Source organism: Filicampus tigris, chromosome 13, assembly GCF_054856515.1.
Source record: "Filicampus tigris isolate MCC_2025a chromosome 13, RoL_Ftig_1.0, whole genome shotgun sequence".
Classification (NCBI taxonomy): Eukaryota; Metazoa; Chordata; class Actinopteri; order Syngnathiformes; family Syngnathidae; genus Filicampus; species Filicampus tigris.
This window is the reverse complement of record NC_141229.1, coordinates 23125902-23147433: the sequence shown is the minus strand read 5'-3', so window position 1 is coordinate 23147433 and position 21532 is coordinate 23125902. Positions and strand designations below refer to the sequence as shown.

Sequence of the window (21532 nt, the reverse complement as noted above, 5' to 3'; positions counted from 1 at the left end):
CTAATCATGGCTCAGTTTAAAAAAACAGTTGAGCTGTGATTGGTTGTTACCTGAGCAACTGTGATGTCATTTTCAGTCGACAGATGTGATGAAATGGCCGCCCCCAGGGATGGTTAAAAACAGGTGGATTATCTCTTATTCCACAAACGCAATAATTATCAGAATGCCTTGTTTCAACTAGTGGGCCTGCACAAAACATATTCTTGAAAAAAAAATGTTTGAGTTGACTTCGCTTTAATAAAGTATTTGCATAAGAAAATCAATTTTCTTATTCATGTTAAGGGTATTAAAAGTCAAGAAAAATAATGGGACAGAAAAATCAAGGGATTTTTTTTACAATAAATAAAATATGCAATTAACTACCAACTTAATTTGCCACCTCTGCTCTACACTTTCATATTAGTATTTAGGGCACAAGTTGTAACCAGTTGAGTACATTTACAAACCACATATGGTCATTGTACCTTTCCGATAGTTGCATTAATAGCATTTACATACTTACTTTTAAGGCTTGGAGCTTGTTCTCTGGTGTGTTCTCCTTCTCCATAAGATCTGTCAGCTCCTTGGTTTTAGACAGCAGCCATGACTGAAACCGCTGGACACTGCCTTGGTAATTCTGGTGCTCCTCAGCTATCTCTCGAAGCAGTGACAGACGATCCTACAATAGTGACTTCACTTTCACTCACATACGGTGGTATTTGACATCATGTGCATGTCATATGAATTTGGAAACTTATTTTTTTCAAGAATGTGTTCCCAGCAGGCCCACTAGTTGAAACACGGCATTCTGATTAATTTAGCATTTGTGGAATATAATTTAAACAGCAAAATGCACTCGTTTTTAGCCATCTCTTGGGGCAACCATTTTTTCTTCTGTCAACTGAAAATGACATCACAACTACTCACAACGACCAATCACGGCTCTGATTCAGAAAACAGATCAGCCTGTAAAAATAGAGTGAATGAGGCTTATATGAAGGTGCAGCTTATATAATGTTTTTTCTTAATTTTTTTCTTAAAAAATAGAGTGGATGCAGCTTATATAAAGGTGCGGCTTATATATCGTTTTTTCACTATTTTTTTTTTTTTTTTTTTTTTTTAATACAGTGGGTGCATCTTATATGAAGCTTATAGTCCAGAAAAAAAGGTACACACATGGACAACATTTTTGGTACTCCTTTGTTAATGAAAGAAAAGCCCGCAGTGATCGCAAAAATAACTTGAATTGGGCAAAACTAATAATGAATAAAACATTTAGTAATAGACCATCAACTGTGGCAGCAGATCGTTCAGCTTTATTCCACACATCAAGGGCCACCCACCTCTGAGCTATTCAAGCGTATACTATTATTGCACACCACTGCCAAATTGCATACGCCCCCTCCCGTTATAATGTATTTTGACAATAAAAAAGGTATTTTACAGCCACTGTGACAACCGAATTTGTGTGACTGATGGTCATGTGATGACATGCATCCAATTCTAATATCAGGTTGGTTATTTAAATGAAGTAAAAAACAAACACGGTAGCACCCATGAGGCTGAGGTCGCGGCAGCATTTCTCCTTTTTACTTAGCTTTTTTTTTTTTTTCTTCAGTATTATAGAGCCGAAAATAAGCCTGAATGTATAATTCATCAAGGATGTCGTGATGGGGAAACAGTGAACGATTTTTCTGCTTTATGTTGGGAGAAATGTTGCCACTGTGCTGATAAATGGTTGAACAGGACTGACAAGACACAGCAATGGACTCCTTGTTGATGCCTGTGACTATGAAATGAAGATTGTAGGGTTTCATGATATATACCACAGACAATGTATTGACTTCAAGAGAAACAAAGCAGCTGAAAATCGATGTAGCAGCCAGGATGAGGTTCAAGCTGCAGTTGATACAATACAATACAACTTTATTTAGATAGCAAGGTTAATACTAATATGGTTATCCCTCGATGACTCAGTTAAAACCCGAGCTGCTGCAGACACTTTTTTAGGTAAACCAGATAAAAGAGCATTGCAATAATCCAATCTACAAGTCACAAGCATGAATTAAAATGTCTGCATCTCTTATTGCGAGGATTGAGTTTAGCGAAATTCTTAAGATGGAAAGAAGCCAGGCTGTTTAGGGCTGCTCCAATGAAAAAAAAAATATTAACATTGATTATTATCATTATTCATCAGGATTATTTTAGTAATAATTGAAATCACGATTATTCAAACGATCATTTAGTTTTTGGTAAAAAAGAAAATGTTTAAATGTAAAACATATAAAAAATATAAAGACAAATAAATGTAAGTAAGTTTCTTTTGGACCAATCCAAATTTATAAAATTAGTTATTGTAAAATTTTTTAAAAAGGCGAACATTTATAAATTCAAGCATGATTTCCTTGTGGAAACAAATATAGTGCGTTGCCTCTAAATGAATATTAATACAGGAAGTCCTCATTTTACGAACTTGTTCCGTTCCTACACTGGCGATGTAACACGAATTTACGCGTGTCGGATTTCACCGTTAAATTCGAAATTTTCGTCAAAATACTTTGCATAAAAAAAACTAAATACATTAAAATAAAAAGCACAAGATGTTGTACTTAGCATTACTGAGAAGTGGATGGAGAAGGAGGAGAGGAGGGTAAAAAGGGCAAATATACTGCCGGTGCGCCAAGAGACACGACACGTCTGACCTGTTCTCTGAATCTGAGCAGTGATTGATTGTTGTGAGCAGTTGTGATGTCATTTTCACCCCCAGAGATGGCTAAAAACGAGTGCATTTTGCTGCTTAACTTAAATTCCACAAACACAAAATTAATCAGAATGCTGTGTTTAAACGGGGGCGGCACGGTGGTCAACTGGTTTGCACGTCCGCCTCACAGTTCAGATGTCGTGGGTTCGATCCCGGCTGAGGCCTCCCTGAGTGGAGTTTGCATGTTCTCCCAGTGCCTGCGTGGGTTTTCTCCGGGTACTCCGGTTTTCTCCCACATTCCAAAAACATGCTTGGTAGGTTGATTGGACACTCTAAATTGCCCCTAGGTGCGATTGTGAGTGCGGTTGTTTGTCTCTGTGTGCCCTGTGATTGGCTGGCAACCAATACAGGGTGTCCCCCACCGACTGCCCGAAGACAGCTGGGATAGGCTCCAGCATGCCCCGCGACCCTTGTGAGTATAAGCGGTATTGATAATGGATGGATGGATGGATGCTGTGTTTCAACTAGTGGGCCTGCTGGGAACATATTCTTGAAAAAATTATGTTTGGGTGGACTTCCACTTACGGTCAGATTCTGTATAATAAGCGGAAATATTTGATTATTTTAAGAATGACTATAAAATGTACAAAAAGAACTGAAAGTATAGAGTGTCACAAGAGTTATGTTACCTCAACCTTGTCCCTGATATCATTGTAGGCCTGCCGCAGTCCCTCCTGGGCCTGGGACTCCACACTGGGGTCTTGGGTTCTGTTGTGCAGCACAGCAGCTTCGTCCAGCAGCCGCTCCAGTAGAGCGGCCTGGCCATGGACATCACTCACCAGCACTCTCTGATGGTCTACTTGCCACAGCTTTTCCTTCAATCCTAGTTGCAACTCCACACCAATGTCCAAGTTACGCTGCTGCGTCGTTAGCCACAACTCAAACTCCTGGTGGGCCTTCAAATACTCACTCCAGTGGAGCCACACCCACTCAATTCGACTGAGAATGAAGTTCAAAAATACAAACAATATTAAAGTTGGACAATGGTGTATTCTCACTGTCTTGGTTTACAGTGTGAATTGTAGATATATATATATGAATATTTACAGCATCTTATGGCAACACAATAGAGCATAGAGCTAGCAGATCTGTCAAAATGGATGTGGAATTTTCTATTTGTACATGCTTGCAATTTTTTCCGGGTACTCTGGTTTCCTACCAAGGCCACATAACACTCAAAATGCTTTTTAAGATAAGTGATGGGTATGACTAAGTATGAATGGTTGCTTATCGCAGGAACATTTAGAGGAACGTTTCAATTTACCCTGGTAATGTGATTCCGTCTTTTGTTTCGACCCAAAAAGTTTACCATTTTATGGCCCTGATCTTGACCAAGGCCAACTTTGGCCCACAAGGAACTCTTGCCGGGGCCGGGCTGCGCTGACAAACGCCGATTGGTTAGTCGAACTTGGGGGTGTGTTGTTCCGGACGCCATTAGCAACCGGTAACTGCTAATTTGTGTGGCGTAGTTGTGCTCGCTCGTCCAATATTTAATTAGGGAAAAAGTAATGAATATCTACACGGATGAATATGTGTAGGCTCTTCTGAGCATTTTCGGGGGACAAAGACATCCAGCCCAACTTTTAATCAAAGTCTCACCACTGAAATATGCACAAAACAGGAGAGTGAATTCATTTACAGAAAGTATATTCATTTTTGTAAGCCACTGTAACATTCAGTTTGAACATAAAACATTGCGTTTACATACAGGGAAAAATGTACCTAAATGAAGCATTGCATTTTGAAAAACCTGACCGGTTTAGTGTTGTTTAGTGCACAGGCACAAACCAGTCAGGACCCATCCCCCGACTCTTAAGGCGGAGGGAGGCTAATCTCTCGTCTACCGGGGTGAACCCCAATGTACAGGTGACAAGGCGGGGGGTATAGAGGGACAGTATGTATGCCCACAGCTGCTCGGCACCTCTCACCTTGGGCAACTTCAGATGGAAAAGAGTCCAACCCCTCTCGAAAGGACTGGCACCAGAGCCCAAGCCCAAGCTGTGTGTGGAGGTGAGCCCAACTATATCTAGTCGGAAATCCTCTGCCTCACAAACCAGCTCAGGCTCCTTCCCTGCCAGAGAGGTGACATTCCATGTCCGAAGAGCCAATTTCTGCAGCCGGAGACTGGACCGCCAAGGTCCCTGCCTTTTGCCGCCGCCCAGCTCACAGGGCATCCGACCCTTTTGGCCCCTCCCACAGGTGGTGAGTCCATGGGAAGGTCCAGAGAGGGGCTCCGGTGACCAACGTCCGGGCAACGGAAAACCGAATCCATTGTTGTTTTTCGTCATAAGGGGTGATGTGACCGTGCTTTGTCTGGTCCCTCATCTAGGACCTGTTTGCCATGGGTGACCCTGCCCGGGGCATAAATCCGCAGACAACTTAGCTCCTAGGATCATTGGGACACGCAAACCCCTCCACCGCGGTAAGGTGACGGCTCATGGAGGTTTTCTCCTATATTTTATTTTCATTAACTATGAATTTTACAATACAAGTTGTGCATGAGGAAGGCACCGTGGCCGAGAAGTTTCTGCTGTTCATATAAGTCGTGTCAATGCTCTCTCATTGCTGTATCCCACAACTGCCTGTGGTGGTGAAACTTGCCACTATCAGAAATACTGAAGTTACCTGAATGTGGAAATAAATGCAGTCTACAAAGTAATGCTTTGTGAAGAGTAACTGTAGTTTGATTACTTGACTGTAAGAAGAAAAGCATTAATTAAACAGTTGTTACTCAAAAACGCGCACATTTAGAGAAAAACGTTACTTTGCAACACGTTAGTTACTTAGTAATGTGTTATCGGCATCACTTGTGGACATCCATTCCAACCAGACACAACTTTGTGTTTTGACAGACATTTCTGGCAAATCTTGTTACGTTGCTACTCTAAGTACCATATTTTCCGCACTATAAGCCACTATGTTTTTCCTAGGTTTTCAACCATGCGGCGTGTATAAAGGTGCGGCTATTCTGCAGATTTTTCTTCCATCACTAGGGACGCTCAATCCGGAATTAGAATCAAAACTAAGAAAAAAATCTATGCAAAGAAGGATACGCTACGTTTTCTTTAGCAGATAGAACACGGATGACAAATTAGTTATTTTCAAATCCTTGCCCCTTCATCATGGAACCTGTTATGTATTGGTAACACCATTAACAGGATGTGACTGCAGGTGGAACAGTTCAACAGGCGAGAGCGCTATGCACTAGGTTAAGCAGGGTATGCATTAGGTCACAGTTATCAAAGTTAAGGACCGGGGGCCAGATCCGGCCCACAACCTCATTTTATGTGGCCCGCGAAGGCAAATTGTGTGCATCAACTTCACGTTTCTTGCAAATAGTTTTTACTTTTAACAACACTGAGATATGAGATACTGCCATGTGTTATTTGTTACCAATCCTCTGCCGTAAGATGAAATTGAAAAATAATTGAACAAACAATTACTTACCGGCTTCTAATTTCAAAACTAACTAGCCACCAATTTGTTGTGTATATGTGCTCATATAAATCGATCACACATTTATATGGGTTCACAGTCATAACGGCCCTCTGAGGGACACCATAACTACATTGTGGCCCCCGACAAAAATTAATTTGACAACCCTGCATTAGGCGGTATGCGGAAGTACAGCAATAAGAGGTGGACGTTAACTGACAAACTGGAGTGTGTTCAGTTAATAAATGTGGGTCAAATCCAACAGAACCCACACGAAGAAGTACGTATGATGTTTTAATCAGCAAAGTTGCTGCCGTGTTAAAAGTCACTGTTAAAAGTCACTGTTAGGAAAGAATCTGTTCAGGTACATACTGTACATGTACATTTACAATTCAAAATCGTTCTGTAAATGCAGTAAAGATCAAAATTGTCAACATACTTTTAATTTCACATAGGTAGGTGTGGCTTATCGGTGCGGCATATATATATCGTTTTTTGATTATTTTTTTCAAAAGTGGATGCGGCTTATATAAAGGTGGTGCTCATAGTGCAGAAAATACGGTAATTTTTTGATTCAGTATGTCTGCCGGTCATCAGTCCTGGGTGTGGACAGTGAAACTACTGTGGTTAATCCCAGTTAACTCATCATTTAAAGGGCCAAGTTTGGATTTTTTTGCTCGCAATAGTTAAAATGATCATTTAGACATTGCATTTTGCATTTACTTGGGTTATCTTTATATTAAACTTGGCCTTCTGATCTAAAACGTAAGTGCGGTAAACGAGTTACAAAAAAGGTAACTGTTCTTGTCTAATTGTAGATGGGTTTCCACTTTCTTGCACCTATTCATCTTTTTAGTAACAAGTGTATAATCCATCCATTTACCAGACCTTTTAGGAGATGCAGGGCTAACAAAAAGTAGGAAGCCATTCACAGTACATTCACAAAAGCAGACAATTTGAATTGTTAAGGTAGCCGGGCATCCATTTTTTATGACTGTTAAGAAGTCAGAGTAAATGGAGCAGAGCACTATACAGAAAGATCTAAACTCGGCGAAGAATTTCAACTTGTGAAAAAAAGTTGTCTTGAAAATGTATGTATGTAAAAAATATGTTCATGATACCGTTTATTCTTCCTGTTTGGATTTGTAAGGTACTGGTCCCCATGTAGTGCAGCTAAAAAAAAAAAAAAAAAAACTAGAAGACTAGAGCACCTGTGGCAGTGAATGATATAGGTGCACGTTTCCTCCCAACAGCTTTTCAAGTCTTTGAGTTTAGCATGGGTGTGACTCTTCAGATTTTCATCTCCAATCTCCAGAAGACGCTCAGCTGCAACCAGTGCCATGTCCATCTTCACACGACCATCATGCTCTGATTGATGGATTTTCTTCAAATTGAAAAAGGAAAATATGAAGTTATTATGGCATGGAGACTAGGGCAGGGCGACTATACAAAAAAAGACAAACCCTGATTACTGTGATTGATAATTAAATCACAATTTCAGAATCACCTTTATTGGCCAAGTATGTAAAACAAGCAAGCAATTTGTGTCAGGTAGTATGGTACAAACGATAAACAAAGACATGGCATATGTAAATAACCGTAACCATAACCATAACCGACACCGACTTACGGAGACACAGTAAACGGTCTCACGTTACACAAGCAACCACTCCGAAGAGGCAAAAGGTGTGTAATTTGATGCAGTTAATTATTCGTGTTTGTAAATAGTGAGTGTTGAATGTGAAAGGTGTTTGCTAATGTTTGCACGTGTTTTTAAATGTGTTTCAGCTCTTACGGTGATTTAGGCTACGGATATGGTGATTACGTCATGAATGAATTACACGGTCATGGATAATTATTGCTCAACAAATAAAAGCCAAAAATCATCAGTAAAGTTTCATCCTTGGTCGGAGGGAATGCCACAGTAAGAGCTTCCCCCAGTGTGCTGCATCGAGCTGGTCGTGAAAGCTAAGGACAACAGCAACATCAGAGGCAGTGAGCGGCGGCAGCAACATCGACGGTTAAAGACATCGAACATCGACGGATAAAGACATCGAATAGCAACGGCTAACAGCACCGAAGATTAACTACACGGACAATGGATGACATTGAAGAGCAAACTCGTAAGCTACAAGCAGAAATCAATGAAACGAGAGACTACTTGTGTCAAGGAAATTCAGGAAGCTTGTCAAGACAGGAATTGAAGGACAAAATAGAACATAAAGAACGTAGCTACCCTGTGCCGATGCTCACAGTTTTCAGCAGCGATCCAATCACCTACATTGAATGGAAGGCATCATTCGTTTCACTTGTAGACTTGCAGAGTATAGAAAGTCTTTCCGTAATGTAAGGGAACCATTTTGCTGTAGTACAACCCAAGAACAGCTGCGCAACAATGTGGAGAGTCACAAGAGCAGATTATCCACTGCTTTCAAAACTTCCTATTCATAACTTAAAAGACGAACCAGAAAGTAAATTGGTAACAAAGTAAAATAATCATATATTGATATAATAGCAAAAAAAAATTCAATAAAATAGAGCTGCAAGTAGCTATAAAGGGCCCTTGCAGCCCGGGCCACTTTGGGGTATTGCCACATTTGGCTACTGGCGTATAGGATGATTTTTTTTTTTTTTGCCAGGCCTGATCACGTCATGCATGCTTACACCTTCATCTGTGGTCTCTTCTCAAGATTTCTTCTTTTTCCCCCAAAATGGGATTTTAAGTTTTTTCTTTCCCAGTTGGGCATTTGCCTCATGGTATTTTGCCAATTGGCTATATGCCACAGAGACAGGTTTAAATGCCTAAGGGCGGTGCTTGTTTTGGGCCCGACCCCCCACAATGGCCATGCTCTTGCCAAGATTGCTGCCAGTATTACCACCGTTTTTGCTGAACTATGTACGTTGGATCATCAAGGCCTACTCTTCCACGCTGGCTACCAGGAAAGACAAAGTCTTCAGGATGTTCGTGCCCAAATTCTCTTCATAACTATGAGGGTAAGCACGCGGTTTTCTTATGTGTTTACACGTAAGCCTTGGTGGCTAGCGCTAATGCTAATCGTATTTGCACAGACACTGAATTAGTGGCCTATCTGAGTCAAAATCAAGAATGACTTTTTGAACACGTCACATATTCATACAAATGATGTAAACAGACAGGATTGTAATGAAATGATTGTGACTAAAATTCCTCTGCATAGTTGTTTGGTACTTTGTAAAGTGTTGTAATGTTCGCTTGATAAGATAAGATAAGATAAGAATGCCTTTATTGATCCCACAGTGGGGAAATTTTCATTGTTACAGTAGCAAAGATATAGGTCACACAGGGGCGGCGGCATAATGTGGCCATTAATGTATAACATTGACGGCAAACATTTAGAATCAAACTTATGGAGATATACGCAGTAACATGTGTATATACACATGTGTATACACACCAACCTACATCTACATAAAAAATATGAGGAACACTCATTTCGGCCTGTACATAGTACAGAGGAAAAAATACTCTAAGTGACAGTGCTGCAGTGCTGTAGTGAAATGTAAGGAACAGCATTGGATAAAAATAAAACTAGACTAACAGTAGTGGGGAATGTTGAGTATTGCACGGTATTACAGTAGTGGGGAATATTGGGTATTGCACGATACGAGCTCAGGTGCAGGACTGCACAATTGCACTAATGACCGCCAGTTTGTAGAGACTACACAATGTTCTTGTTAAAGAGTCTGACAGCAGCAGGCAAGAAGGAACGGCGGAATCTCTCCTTTGCACAGCGAGGGTGTAACAGTCTGTCACTGAAGGTGCTGTGGAGTGCTGTTAGGGTGCCCTGGAGGGGGTGGTCCGGGTTGCCCAGCATTGATGACAGCTTGGCCAACATCCTCCTGTCCCCCACCGAGTCCACAGAGTCCAGGGAGCAGCCCAGGACAGAGCCGGCCCTCTTGACCAGTTTGTCCAGCCGCTTCTTGTCCCGGGCCGAGACGCCGCCTGCCCAGGTGACCGCTCCCTGGAAGATGACCGATGCAACCACCGAGTCATAAAAGTTCCTGAGGAGTGTCCCCTGAACCCCAAAAGACCTCAGTCTCCTGAGTAGGAAGAGTCTGCTCTGACTCTTCCTATAGAGGGCGTCTGTGTTGTCGCACCAGTCCAGTTTATTGTTCAGATGAACACCCAGGTACTTGTAAGTTGAGACTCTCTCAACATCTGTTCCCCGGATGTTCACTGGTGCAGGTGAAGAGTGCTGGCGCCTACCGAAATCCACCACCATTTCTTTGGATTTCCCCGCATTGATCAGGAGGCGGTTCTGCTGGCACCAGTCCACAAAACCCTGAGTAAGTTCTCTGTACTCCCGATCATCTCCGCCTGTGATGAGGCCGACAATCGCAGAGTCGTCAGAGAACTTCTGCAGGTAACAGGTAGGGGTGTTGTAGTTGAAGTCCGAGGTGTAGAGGGTGAACAGGAAGGGAGCCAAGACAGTTCCCTGTGGGGCCCCCGTGCTGCAGAGGGGCACGTCAGACACACAGTCCTGTGTCCTCACATACTGTGGCCGGTTTGTGAGGTAGTCCTGGATCCATGTGGTGAGGTGGTGCGCCACCCCCGCCCGCTCCAGCTTGTCTCCCAGTAGGGTGGGCTGGATGGTGTTGAAAGCACTGGAGAAATCAAAGAACATGATCCTCACAGTGCTCCCCGCCTTCTCCAGGTGGGAGAGTGAAGTGTGGAGGAGGTAGATGATGGCATCATCCACACTGATGCCAGGCTGGTATGCGAACTGGAGTGGGTCCATTGAGGAGCTCACCAGGGGGCGCAGGTGGACAAGGACCAGTCTCTCCAGGGTCTTCATCAGGTGAGACGTCAGCGCCACCGGTCTGAAGCTGTTGAGCTCCTTCGGGTGGGGGGTCTTTGGCACCGGGACCAGGCAGGATGTTTTCCATAGCTGGGGGACCCTGCCCAGCTTCAGGCTCAGGTTGAACATGTGCTGGACAATTCCACACAGCTGGTCTGCGCAGGATTTGAGGAGCTGGGGGCTGATGCCATCTGGACCCGCTGCCTTCCTCGCCTTCATCTTCTTCAGCTGGTTCCTCACCTGAGATGTTGTGAAGGCCAAGGCTGGACAGGAAGGAGTGGTGGCTATCTGGTGTAGCTGGGAGCTGGAGACTGTGGAGAAAAGAGGGGAGGGGGTGACACGCCCAGCAGGAGGATGATGTCTATACTCGTGTGCACGTGTGTGTGTGTGTGTGGGGGGGGTGCGTGCGTGTGTATATATTTATTTATTTATTAATTTAAATTGAAAGGATGTTCCGGCTTCACATGCGGCGGCTGATTATTTATTATGCGCTGCAACACCGACCTCGTCCGACACAGAGTCCGCAAAACAGGCGTCGTCAGTGACGGAATGACGGACCTTCCATCAGTATTTACTCTGGAAAATTGAGGAAATGGCTCAAATTCGTCAAAATCTGACCTAGAAAAAGCTGTGTAGGCCTGTCACGATGGAATTTTTTTTTCCAGACGTTATATTTTCCCAGGAAATATCATGTTAAATGAGAGCATCATTGTTTTTTTATTTTTTTTTGTTTTTTGTTTTTTTTTAATGCCACTGATATGGTTATGTTCGAGCAAAAATAATTGAATTACATCTTTTTGAAATGCATTTAGGTACATTTGTGATTAAATAGAGAGAAGATCTTTATTTCAGTGCAGTATTCACACTTATTTATATTTTTGTTTACCGGTTACCCGTTTTAATTTTATGATGCAAAGTAAATACCTTAGCTCAACAAGGGTTTTTTCCAATTTATCTAATCAATATTCACACAAATTAAAGTCCAAATAAATTATTCTTATATAATGCACTTGGGATCCCACAAATCCAAATGCTCCATACAATAATATCACGATATTGTCGGATGACGTGCGCCAGGTGAAATGATGGTACAAATGATTAAATGTAATGGGCTAAGGCCTGGGAAGGAAAGGAATTACAATTGGCTTAAGACTGCAATTCCACATTTGGACACCAGAGTTCGCCAGAGCAGGCCAGGCCTTAAGCAGAATATAATTAGAATACCAAGTTCAATGCAGCACTTATGGATAAGAATGTAATATTGATGTTATCAAGATTACATGGATAATGACAATTTGATGAAAAGCTTGTTATGCTACAAATACATTTGATTGAGTTACCCTTATTTTCCGGTTCCGGCGCCGCTACAGCAGCTCCGGCTCACCGGTGACCCTTTTCGTGTGTTTTTGTTCCTTACTATTACGCTACCTCATACCCTTTGCATATAGTTAATAGTCGTAAACTTGCATAGCAATGGACACCCAAACTGCGGTATTCTTACTGCTGCTAGTGGCTATTTTTTGCACGATCGTGTCCGGCGACTTGGCTCGGAGCCGCGCCCCCATTGTTTACAGCCGGAATCAGCTGTTAGCACTCCGTGCTAAACCTGCGCCGGCTCCCGGAGCGAGACCCGATATCCCCCGTGAGCTGAGGAGGAAGAGACGGACGGGGATCTCGTGCGGGGGTCAAACGCGAAAGGAGGAGACGATACCATCCCGTCCTCCCGTGTGTTATCATGGGGAATGTTAGATCTCTCCCCAGCAAGATGGACGAGCTAGCAGCGCTTACCCGGCATGAGAGGGACTTCCGGGAGGCTAGCCTGATGCTATTCACGGAGTCGTGGCTGACAGCGCTAACGCCGAACGCGGTCGTAGAATTGGACAGCTTCCAAATCATACAACCGGACAGGATACCGGAGAGTGGAAAGAGGAAAGGAGGAGGGCTGGCTGTGTTTGTGTACAATAGATGGTGTAATCCTGGGCACATCACGATTAAGGAGCAGCTTTGCAGCAGGGATATTGAGCTGCTAGCTGTTGGCATGAGGCCATTCTACATCACGCGAGAGTTTAGTCATGTGATCGCGGTGACCGTCTACGTCCCTCCCCCGCTGCCAGCGGCGACACAGCCTGTGATGTCTTGACTGCAGCCGTGAGCAGGCTACAAACACAGCACTCTGCCTGCTACTCATCTCTGGTGACTTCAGTCATGCCTCCCCTTCCTCCTCTCTGCCTTCATTCACACATTACGTCGCCTGCCACACCAGAGACAATAAAACACTGGACCTTTTCAATGCCAACACCAAGGAGGCATACATATCACTGCCCCTCACCCCGCTGGGCAAAGCTGATCACAACCTGGTGGCTCTCCAGCCTGTGTCCAAATCTCTGGTCCGCAGACAGCCAGCTGTGACCCGCACGGTTCAGAGATGGTCTGGTGAGGCCGAGGAGGCCTTAAAGGACTGCTTCAGCACAACTGTGTGGGAAGTATTCAGCGATGCCCACGGGGAAGACATTAGTAGTCTAACGGACACTGTTACAGACTATATAAATTCCTGCATGGAGAACACCATACCCACCAGGACAGTAAGGTGTTTCTCCAACAACAAACCCTGGATCACACCAGACATAAAAGCTCTCCTGAAGGAGAAGAGGAGAGCTTTTGCATCAGGCAACATAGAGGAGCGGAAGACTGTGCAGCGCCAGCTGAGGAGGAGGATCAGAGAGGGGAAAAGGTCCTACAGGAAGAGGATGGAGGAGCAGCTGCTGCAGAATAACAACACGGGAGTCTGGAGGGGCCTGAAGACCATCTCAGGCCACGGACAACCCAAGACCCAGACTGGGGGGGACCTGCAGTGGGCAAATGAGCTGAACCTCTTTTTCAATAGGTTCGATCAGATGCCTGCCCCCACTCAGTCTCTCCTGCTGCAGCCTCCACCTACTCCTCCTGCTGGGTGTGTCACCTCCTCCCCCCTTTTCTCCACAGTCTTCAGCTCCCAGCTACACCAGACAGCCACCACTCCCTCCTGCCCAGCCTTGGCCTTCACAACATCTCAGGTGAAGAACCAGCTGAAGAAGATGAAGGCGAGGACGGCAGCGGGTCCAGATGGCATCAGACCCCAGCTCCTCAAATCCTGCGCAGACCAGCTGTGTGGAATTGTCCAGCACATGTTCAACCTGAGCCTGAAGCTGGGCAGAGTCCCCCTGCTATGGAAAACATCCTGCCGGGTCCCAGTGCCAAAGACCCCCCACCCGAAGGAGCTCAACAGCTTCAGACCAGTGGCGCTGACGTCTCACCTGAAGAAGACCCTGGAAAGACTGGTCCTTGTCCACCTGCGCCCCCTGGTGAGCTCCTCAATGGACCCACTCAAGTTCACATACCAGCCTGGCATCAGTGTGGATGATGCCATCATCTACCTCCTCCACACTTCACTCTCCCATCTGGAGAAGGCAGGGAGCACTGTGAGGATCATGTTCTTTGATTTCTCCAGTGCTTTCAACACTGGGAGACAAGGTGGAGCGGGCGGGGGTGGCCCACTACCTCACCACATGGAGCCAGGACTACCTCACAAACCGGCCACAGTATGTGAGGACACAGGACTGTGTGTCTGACGTGCTCCTCTGTAGCACGTGGGCCCCACAGGGAACTATCTTGGCTCCCTTCCTGTCCACCCTCTCCACCTTGGACTTCAACTACAACACCCCTACCTGTCACCTGCAGAAGTTCTCTGACGACTCTGCGATTGTCGGCCTCATCACAGGCGGAGATGATCGGGAGTACAGAGAACTTACTCAAGGTTTTGTGGACTGGTGCCAACAGAACCGCCTCCTGATCAATGCGGGGAAATCCAAAGAAATGGTGGTGGAGTTCGGTAGGCGCCATCACTCTTCACCTGCACCAGTGAATATCCGGGGAACAGATGTTGAGAGAGTCTCAACTTACAAATACCTGGGTGTTCATCTGAACGATAAACTGGACTGGAGCAACAACACAGACGCCTTCTATAGGAAGAGTCAGAGCAGACTCTTCCTGCTCAGAAGACTGAGGTCTTTTGGGGTTCAGGGGACACTCCTCAGGAACTTTTATGACTGGTGGTTGCATCGGTCATCTTCCAGGGAGTGGTCACCTGGGCAGGCGGCGTCTCGACCCGGGACAAGAAGCGGCTGGACAAACTGGTCAGGAGGGCCGGCTGTGTCCTGGGTTGCTCCCTGGACTCTGTGGACTCGGTGGGGGACAGGAGGATGTTGGCCAAGCTGTCATCAATGCTGGACAACCCGGACCATCCCCTCCAGGGCACCCTAACAGTATTCCACAGCTCCTTCAGTGACAGACTGTTACACCCTCGCTGTGCAAAGGAGAGATTCTGCCGCTCCTTCTTGCCTGCTGCTGTCAGACTCTTTAACAAGAACATTGTGTAGTCTCTACAAACTGGCAGACATTAGTGCAATTGTGCAGTCCTGCACCTGAGCTCATATCGTGCAATACCCAACATTCCCCACTACGGTTAGTCTAGTTTTATTTTTATCCAATGCTGTTCCTCACATTTCACTACAGCACTGCAGCACTGTCACTTACCTAGAGTATTTTTCCTCTGTACTATGTACAGGCTAAAATGAGTGTTCCTCATACTTTTTATGTAGATGTATGTTGGTGTGTATATACATGTGTATAAACACATGTTACTGCGTATATTTACATAGGTTTGATCCTGAATGTTTGCCGTTAATGTTATCCATTAATGGCTACATTATGCCGCCGTCCCTGTGTGACCTATATCTTTGCTGCTGTAACACTGAGAATTTCCACACTGTGGCATCAATAAATCTTATCTTATCTTTTCTTATCTTATCTTAAGACAATGCAGTGAGATTGCTGTGTTAGGTCTTTCTTTTTTAACTTTTTCTTTGAACAAATGTAGTAAATCAATAACAACATGGATGTTTATTTTAAGTGCTAGTAACAGCGATTAAGGATAATTAGCTCATGTGTATTATCACTCTCAGAAATATCACATATGTAAGGAAATGTAACTAATGTCATACATATTGTTTACGTGAGAGGTTGACTGTAACAATGTTTGTGTGAACATTATTTTATTATGTTTTATTGCTTAAGCATTAGAAAGTGAGATGTATTTTGTCAAAAGTCTAACTTGGTGAACTGGTGAACAAGAACAAAATGTTCTGTTGCAAGGCCTTAACAGGAAACAGATGGCCAGCAACCACATATAAACCACATAACAAAAAGTTCAGAGCAAACTTATTTCTGTTTGCGGGAGAGGAATATGGCAGGAACTACAAGAAGCAATACAAAATTGAGACTTGAGTTGGGATGAAGAAGACCAAGTCGTGACAACCAGTAGTGGAAATTCAAACTACTACATAACTGTCCATGTTCACAGAGAAGTGGACAGCAACTGAACAACGAACCCAATATCTGGGAAAGATGACAAAAGCTTTAGAAAGCGGCATAGACAGGGCTATAGAAAAAGGAGCATTGAGGATAGTGATAGATGTAAATGGAATAAAATCTGGAAAAATATTATGGAAAGTGGATGAAACGGTGGCTGTCGGAGCTTTCAGACTGCAAATATCAACAACAGTAATTTCAATTCATGGGGCCGAATTTGTGGTAGTAATACGTAGTAAGCTATGGAGGGCCTGTTGACTCAGACGCTTCAGGTATCCCAAACCCACTTGCAAATCTGACAGCAGCCCAAAACCAAGCGAGTTGCACCTCAACCAACCTTGTTGAGCTCTTTCCTAGGCTGTCACCTCAAACAACAGTGGGTGACATGATTCAGAACCCTGAGCCACCTGTAACAGGAATGAACATAGGGTAAGATGAACCAGCAGGACCAAGCAAAGGAACCCTGAGAAGTACCTCACTCCCGCGAGGGGAACAGGAAAAGATCGGGAGTCCGAGAGGGACTGTTGTGACATTCAGTCCCACTACATTCACTCCTAACGCAGTCGGTGACTCTTACTGGGATTTGCCCTCAATGACTCAATTGAATAGACCAGACGGGAGTCGAAGATCATCACCACGGATTCAGGGAGACCCGTCAGGACCCAAGGCAACCTTGCCAGTTCCCGAAGGTGATAGTGGGGAGGAGAGCGATCCAGAAGTGAGAAACTGGGTGTATGTACAATCCCCTACCTCACCTGAGACTGACCCTGGAGAAGACGACTTGATCTCGATACTATCAGATGCAGTCCCTACTCGACCCCCTAGAGTAGTAAGAGGCGCAAAGTGTAAAGGAACTAAGAAACAACAACCGGTACTCAAAATCCATCAAGCTTTGTAGAAACTGGCCAGAGACCCACAACTGGGATATGTGGAAACGAGAGACGGAAGGAAGGCTTTCAGACCAGAAGCCGGACAGAAGGAGTATCCATATCCAGTGGCCTGGCTAGAGAAGCTGGATGATGATGAAGTCCTGAACGTAAAGATGACCTATGGAGAAGCATTGAATATTCTACAGACTCCTACAAACCATACGTTGGTGGGATACACGGAGTTGACAAAGAACTTCAGAGAAGGCTTCGTGACAGTGCTTTACGACTTTTTGCTCAGAAAACTCAAGCAAAGTGTGTACCTAAAAGCTCAGACTGAGTTGAAGGCTGATGACGACCTGCAGCAAGATGGCATTGGAAAGGCAACAATTGAAGCTCCCGGCCACTCTGTTTACCAGCTCTCACAGTATGCAACTCAGCTGGGGACAACTGCCTATAGACCTGGCATTGTGTCAATGAACCAGCTAGAACCAGAAATAAACATGCAAGAATTCTAGGCTTTAAAGGAATTGGTTTGCCCTAAAAGCCAGAAGGAAACTGTCAAGGCATATTTATTCAAGATACGGCCTATGATTAAAGATGCTCCAGGAGGAGAAGCTGCCAAAAAATGATGGCTACAGTACATCATTGCCAACCCCATCGGTCCTAAGGAAACGGCTCAAGAGGTCTATGAAAGATGGGAGGACGATGAAGAAGACGAAGATGCACACATAGCCAGGGCTAAAGAACAGATGGAGCAAGGAGTCATGCTATTAAACGTGTGGCATAAACTGAAACATGTAGTGACTCCAACAAGATACGTCACGACCTTGAGGCTGATTACCATGGAAATGGGGCGCGAAGCCACCTTCGTGACGATGTCACCAGACAGTACAATATCTTAGACTGAGGCCTCCATTAAACAATGGGATCGTTTAACCAAGCACTACAATGAGAAGCGGAGAGCTGCTCCGACTGTCAACCGTTCCCGAGGAAATGACCAACAGTCAACTCAAAGAGCACAACAGTCTTCGCAGAAAGCACCTTACTCCAGGCCTCAGCAGCAGAAGATAACTAACAGTCAAAAACAAACTTCCCAAGCAAAGCCACAGCAAACAGCCCATAAAACAGGCCCTGGGGGCTATGTAAGACAAATATGACAAAATGACACCAGCAGAAAAGAAGGCTCTTCATGAGGCTCGCAAGGCTGTGACCTCAGAAGAGCCCAGTCAGTAATAGAAGAAAAGGCGCATGTCATCCTGGAAGGAGTTTATCGAAAAGGAGACAATCTCTACACTACGTTGGAAAGAATACCCTATTTGGGAGACACAGGGGCAGAAGTGTCCATGACCTGGAAAGCCTTGAGACAAATTGGACACCTAAAAGTAATGGTAGCTGACGGATCAAGAACAAAAATTGCCGATGGAATATGGAATGGAATTGTATGGGTTATAGGACCTTACAACTTATTAAAGTTGAGAGACTCAGAGGATTTGAACAAACCAAAATGCAAGCACCCATCAGCAAAGAAAAGATGGGAATAGTTAAAGTAAAAAATAGTCAAAATAGGCCCAACCAAGATATCACCAGAGCGGGAGTGGTACAAGCCTGTGGATGTACTGGATGGGAAGGTTCATCAGGTCCACAAGACTGACCTGTCCCCAGAAGGAAAGAAAAAGTTGGCCAAAATACTGGATAGCGCCTCAGTAGCTCATTTTAAGAATGATTGTGGAGACCTTGGACCTGACTATATGCATACCATCAGCAAAGGAGTGCACCCACCAGTGAGACAGTACCCGCTTAACCCACGAGTAGTGACTGAAATGGAAATGATAGTAAAATAACTTTTGGCGCTTGATAAAATTATTATTATTGATATAATAATGAAATATTATGCGAACAACTGAAATCCTACAATAAAACAGTCAAACTGGCAAGATCTTCCTATTTCTCAAACCTCATTACAGTCAATAAAAACAACCCCAGAGTTCTCTTCTCCACCTTTGAACTAGTTCTGATTTTAATAAGTCCCCACAGAGACCAACAAACGCTCTCGGTAAAGACTTTGCAGACCACTTCAGAAGTAAAATCGATGACGTAAGATCCAGTCTTTTAGCCCGCGAAAACACAAGTTTTAATAAACCTGGACAATCATATTTACATGAGGAAACACTGGAAAGTTTTGCCCTGGTTGATGCAAGGACACTTGGTCGAGTTTTCTCCCAGGTAAACCCAACAACCTGCCTTTTGGATCCAATTCCCACATTTCTTTTTCAGATATTTTTATGGATTTTTTGAGGAACACATTTTAAATATAGTCAATTGCTCTCTTCAGACGGGCGTCTTCCCCGCTGCCTTTAAAACGGCGGTGATGAAGCCCTTTCTGAAGAAGAGCAATTCTGACCCCAGCGTTTTTAATAATTACAGACCTGTATCAAATTTACCGTTTTTAAGTAAGATTTTAGAAAAACTGATTTTCATCCAGTTAAATCATTTTTTAAATAAAAATACAATTTTGGAGGAATATCAATCTGGTTTTAGGATGAACCCCAGTACAGAGACTGCTCTTTTAAGGATTTTAAATGATACTAGGTGCACTGCAGACGTGAGAAAACTCCCAGTCTTGGTGCTACTGGATCTAAGTGCTGCTTTTGATACAGTAGATTTGATTAAATAGACTTAAAAATCTAGTGGGCATCTCCGGTACTGTTTTTAACTGACACAGACCAATGTTTCTTTGTAAGTATGGATACTTGTTCCTCCAAAACCCATGAAATTAAATGTGGGGTTCCCCAAGGTTCGATTTTAGGCCCCCTTCTTTTTAATCGTTATGCTTCCCCTTGGGGATGTCATCAGGGGACACGGCATCATCTTTCACAGCTATGCTGACGACGACACACAGCTGTATATTGCAGTGTCTCCTGATGACACAGGACCCATTGATACCCTTTTAAATAGCATTTTAGATTTCAAGTCATAGATGGCAGATAATTTCCTACAGCTCAATCAGGACAAAACCGAGGTTTTAGTTATCGGTCCTGAAGGTCAGAGAGAGAAACGTTTACCAAAACTACAAGTTTTTAATCCCTCACATTGTGTGAAGAACCTTGGCGTCATTTTTGACCCTGAGCTCAGTTTTATTCCTCATATTTAAAATGTAACCAAGATTGTTTTTTATCACCTTAAGAATATCGCCAGAGTCCGCCCGTTTCTCTCTCAGGCTAACATGGAAGTGCTGATGCATGGTTTTATTACCTGTCGTTTAGATTACTGTAATGCCCTGCTCTGTGGCCTCCCGAAAAAGAGCATTTCACCATTGCAACTACTGCAGAATTCAGCCGCTCGGGTGCTGACGAGAACCAGAAGGCGGGAGCACATTATGCCAGTTTTGAAATTGCTGCATTGGCTCCCCGTGTGTTTCATGATCGATTTTAAGGTACTTTTATTAGTTTATAAATGTGTTAATGGTCTTGGGCCATCTTATTTATCTGATTTGCTTTTATCATACCAGCCCTCGCGGATCCTGAGGTCTTCTGGCGCCGGCCTTTTAATTATTCCAAGGGTGAGAGTTTGGACGTGGATGGTAACGATTGCACTTCTGCACTTTCGCCTTCGAGTCTACCTCACCTGCGCGTTGCGTTTTTACTTTTTTTATTTTTGGAGACTATTTTTATCTTATTTTTTATTATTATTTATTTATTTAAATTTTTGTTAATCTCTGGGTCGCTTGATCTCGCGGACTAGCATACAGCTAGCTTGAGACGGAAACGGGCTAGCTTGGGGCTAGCTTGGTGCTAGTGTATTAAAATGCCTTCAGACGACAGCGACGAATACAATGGCCTGCTGGAGAAGGCAAATAAAACAATCTCTGACCTAAGAAGGGATATTCGTCGTCTCTCAGAGGAGCTCCATGAGAAGGAATCGGTCATTTCTTGCTTCGCGACCCGTTTCCCCGAACTCTCCGCGGTGGTCATGAGGAGGCGCGCTCGTGAAATCCTGTCGGCGACAATGACGGCTGAGGCGGCTGGCCTCTCGGACACGGCGAGGTGGGATCCAATTGCCTGCCCGGGGCCATCCTGCTCGACACCGCTGCAGAGTGACACCTGGGTCGAGGTGGTGTCCCGCAGCCGGAGGGCCGGGGAGCCGGGGAGCCACTCCATCGCCCCCAACTGGTCCTGGGGAATCGGTTCGCCGCCCTGGCAAGTGAGTCTCTTGTTCCCATCACTGCACTACAGCAGTCGGAGACA

The 21532-nt window shown here is 44.4% G+C and overlaps 1 protein-coding gene across 2 annotated transcripts in view; it reads right to left on the bottom strand.

The window, feature by feature from the left end:
- The window catches only part of syne3 (spectrin repeat containing, nuclear envelope family member 3), a 209222-nt gene that overhangs the window by 129018 nt on the left and 58672 nt on the right, over positions 1-21532 (bottom strand). For both annotated transcript variants that reach the window (XM_086048603.1, XM_086048604.1), the window contains exons 3-5: positions 7387-7559; positions 3370-3679; positions 503-658 (exon numbers count right to left, since the gene is read on the bottom strand). In XM_086048603.1, the coding sequence (XP_085904729.1) occupies positions 503-658; positions 3370-3679; positions 7387-7559 (639 nt within the window). The remainder of the gene's footprint in view (positions 1-502; positions 659-3369; positions 3680-7386; positions 7560-21532) is intronic.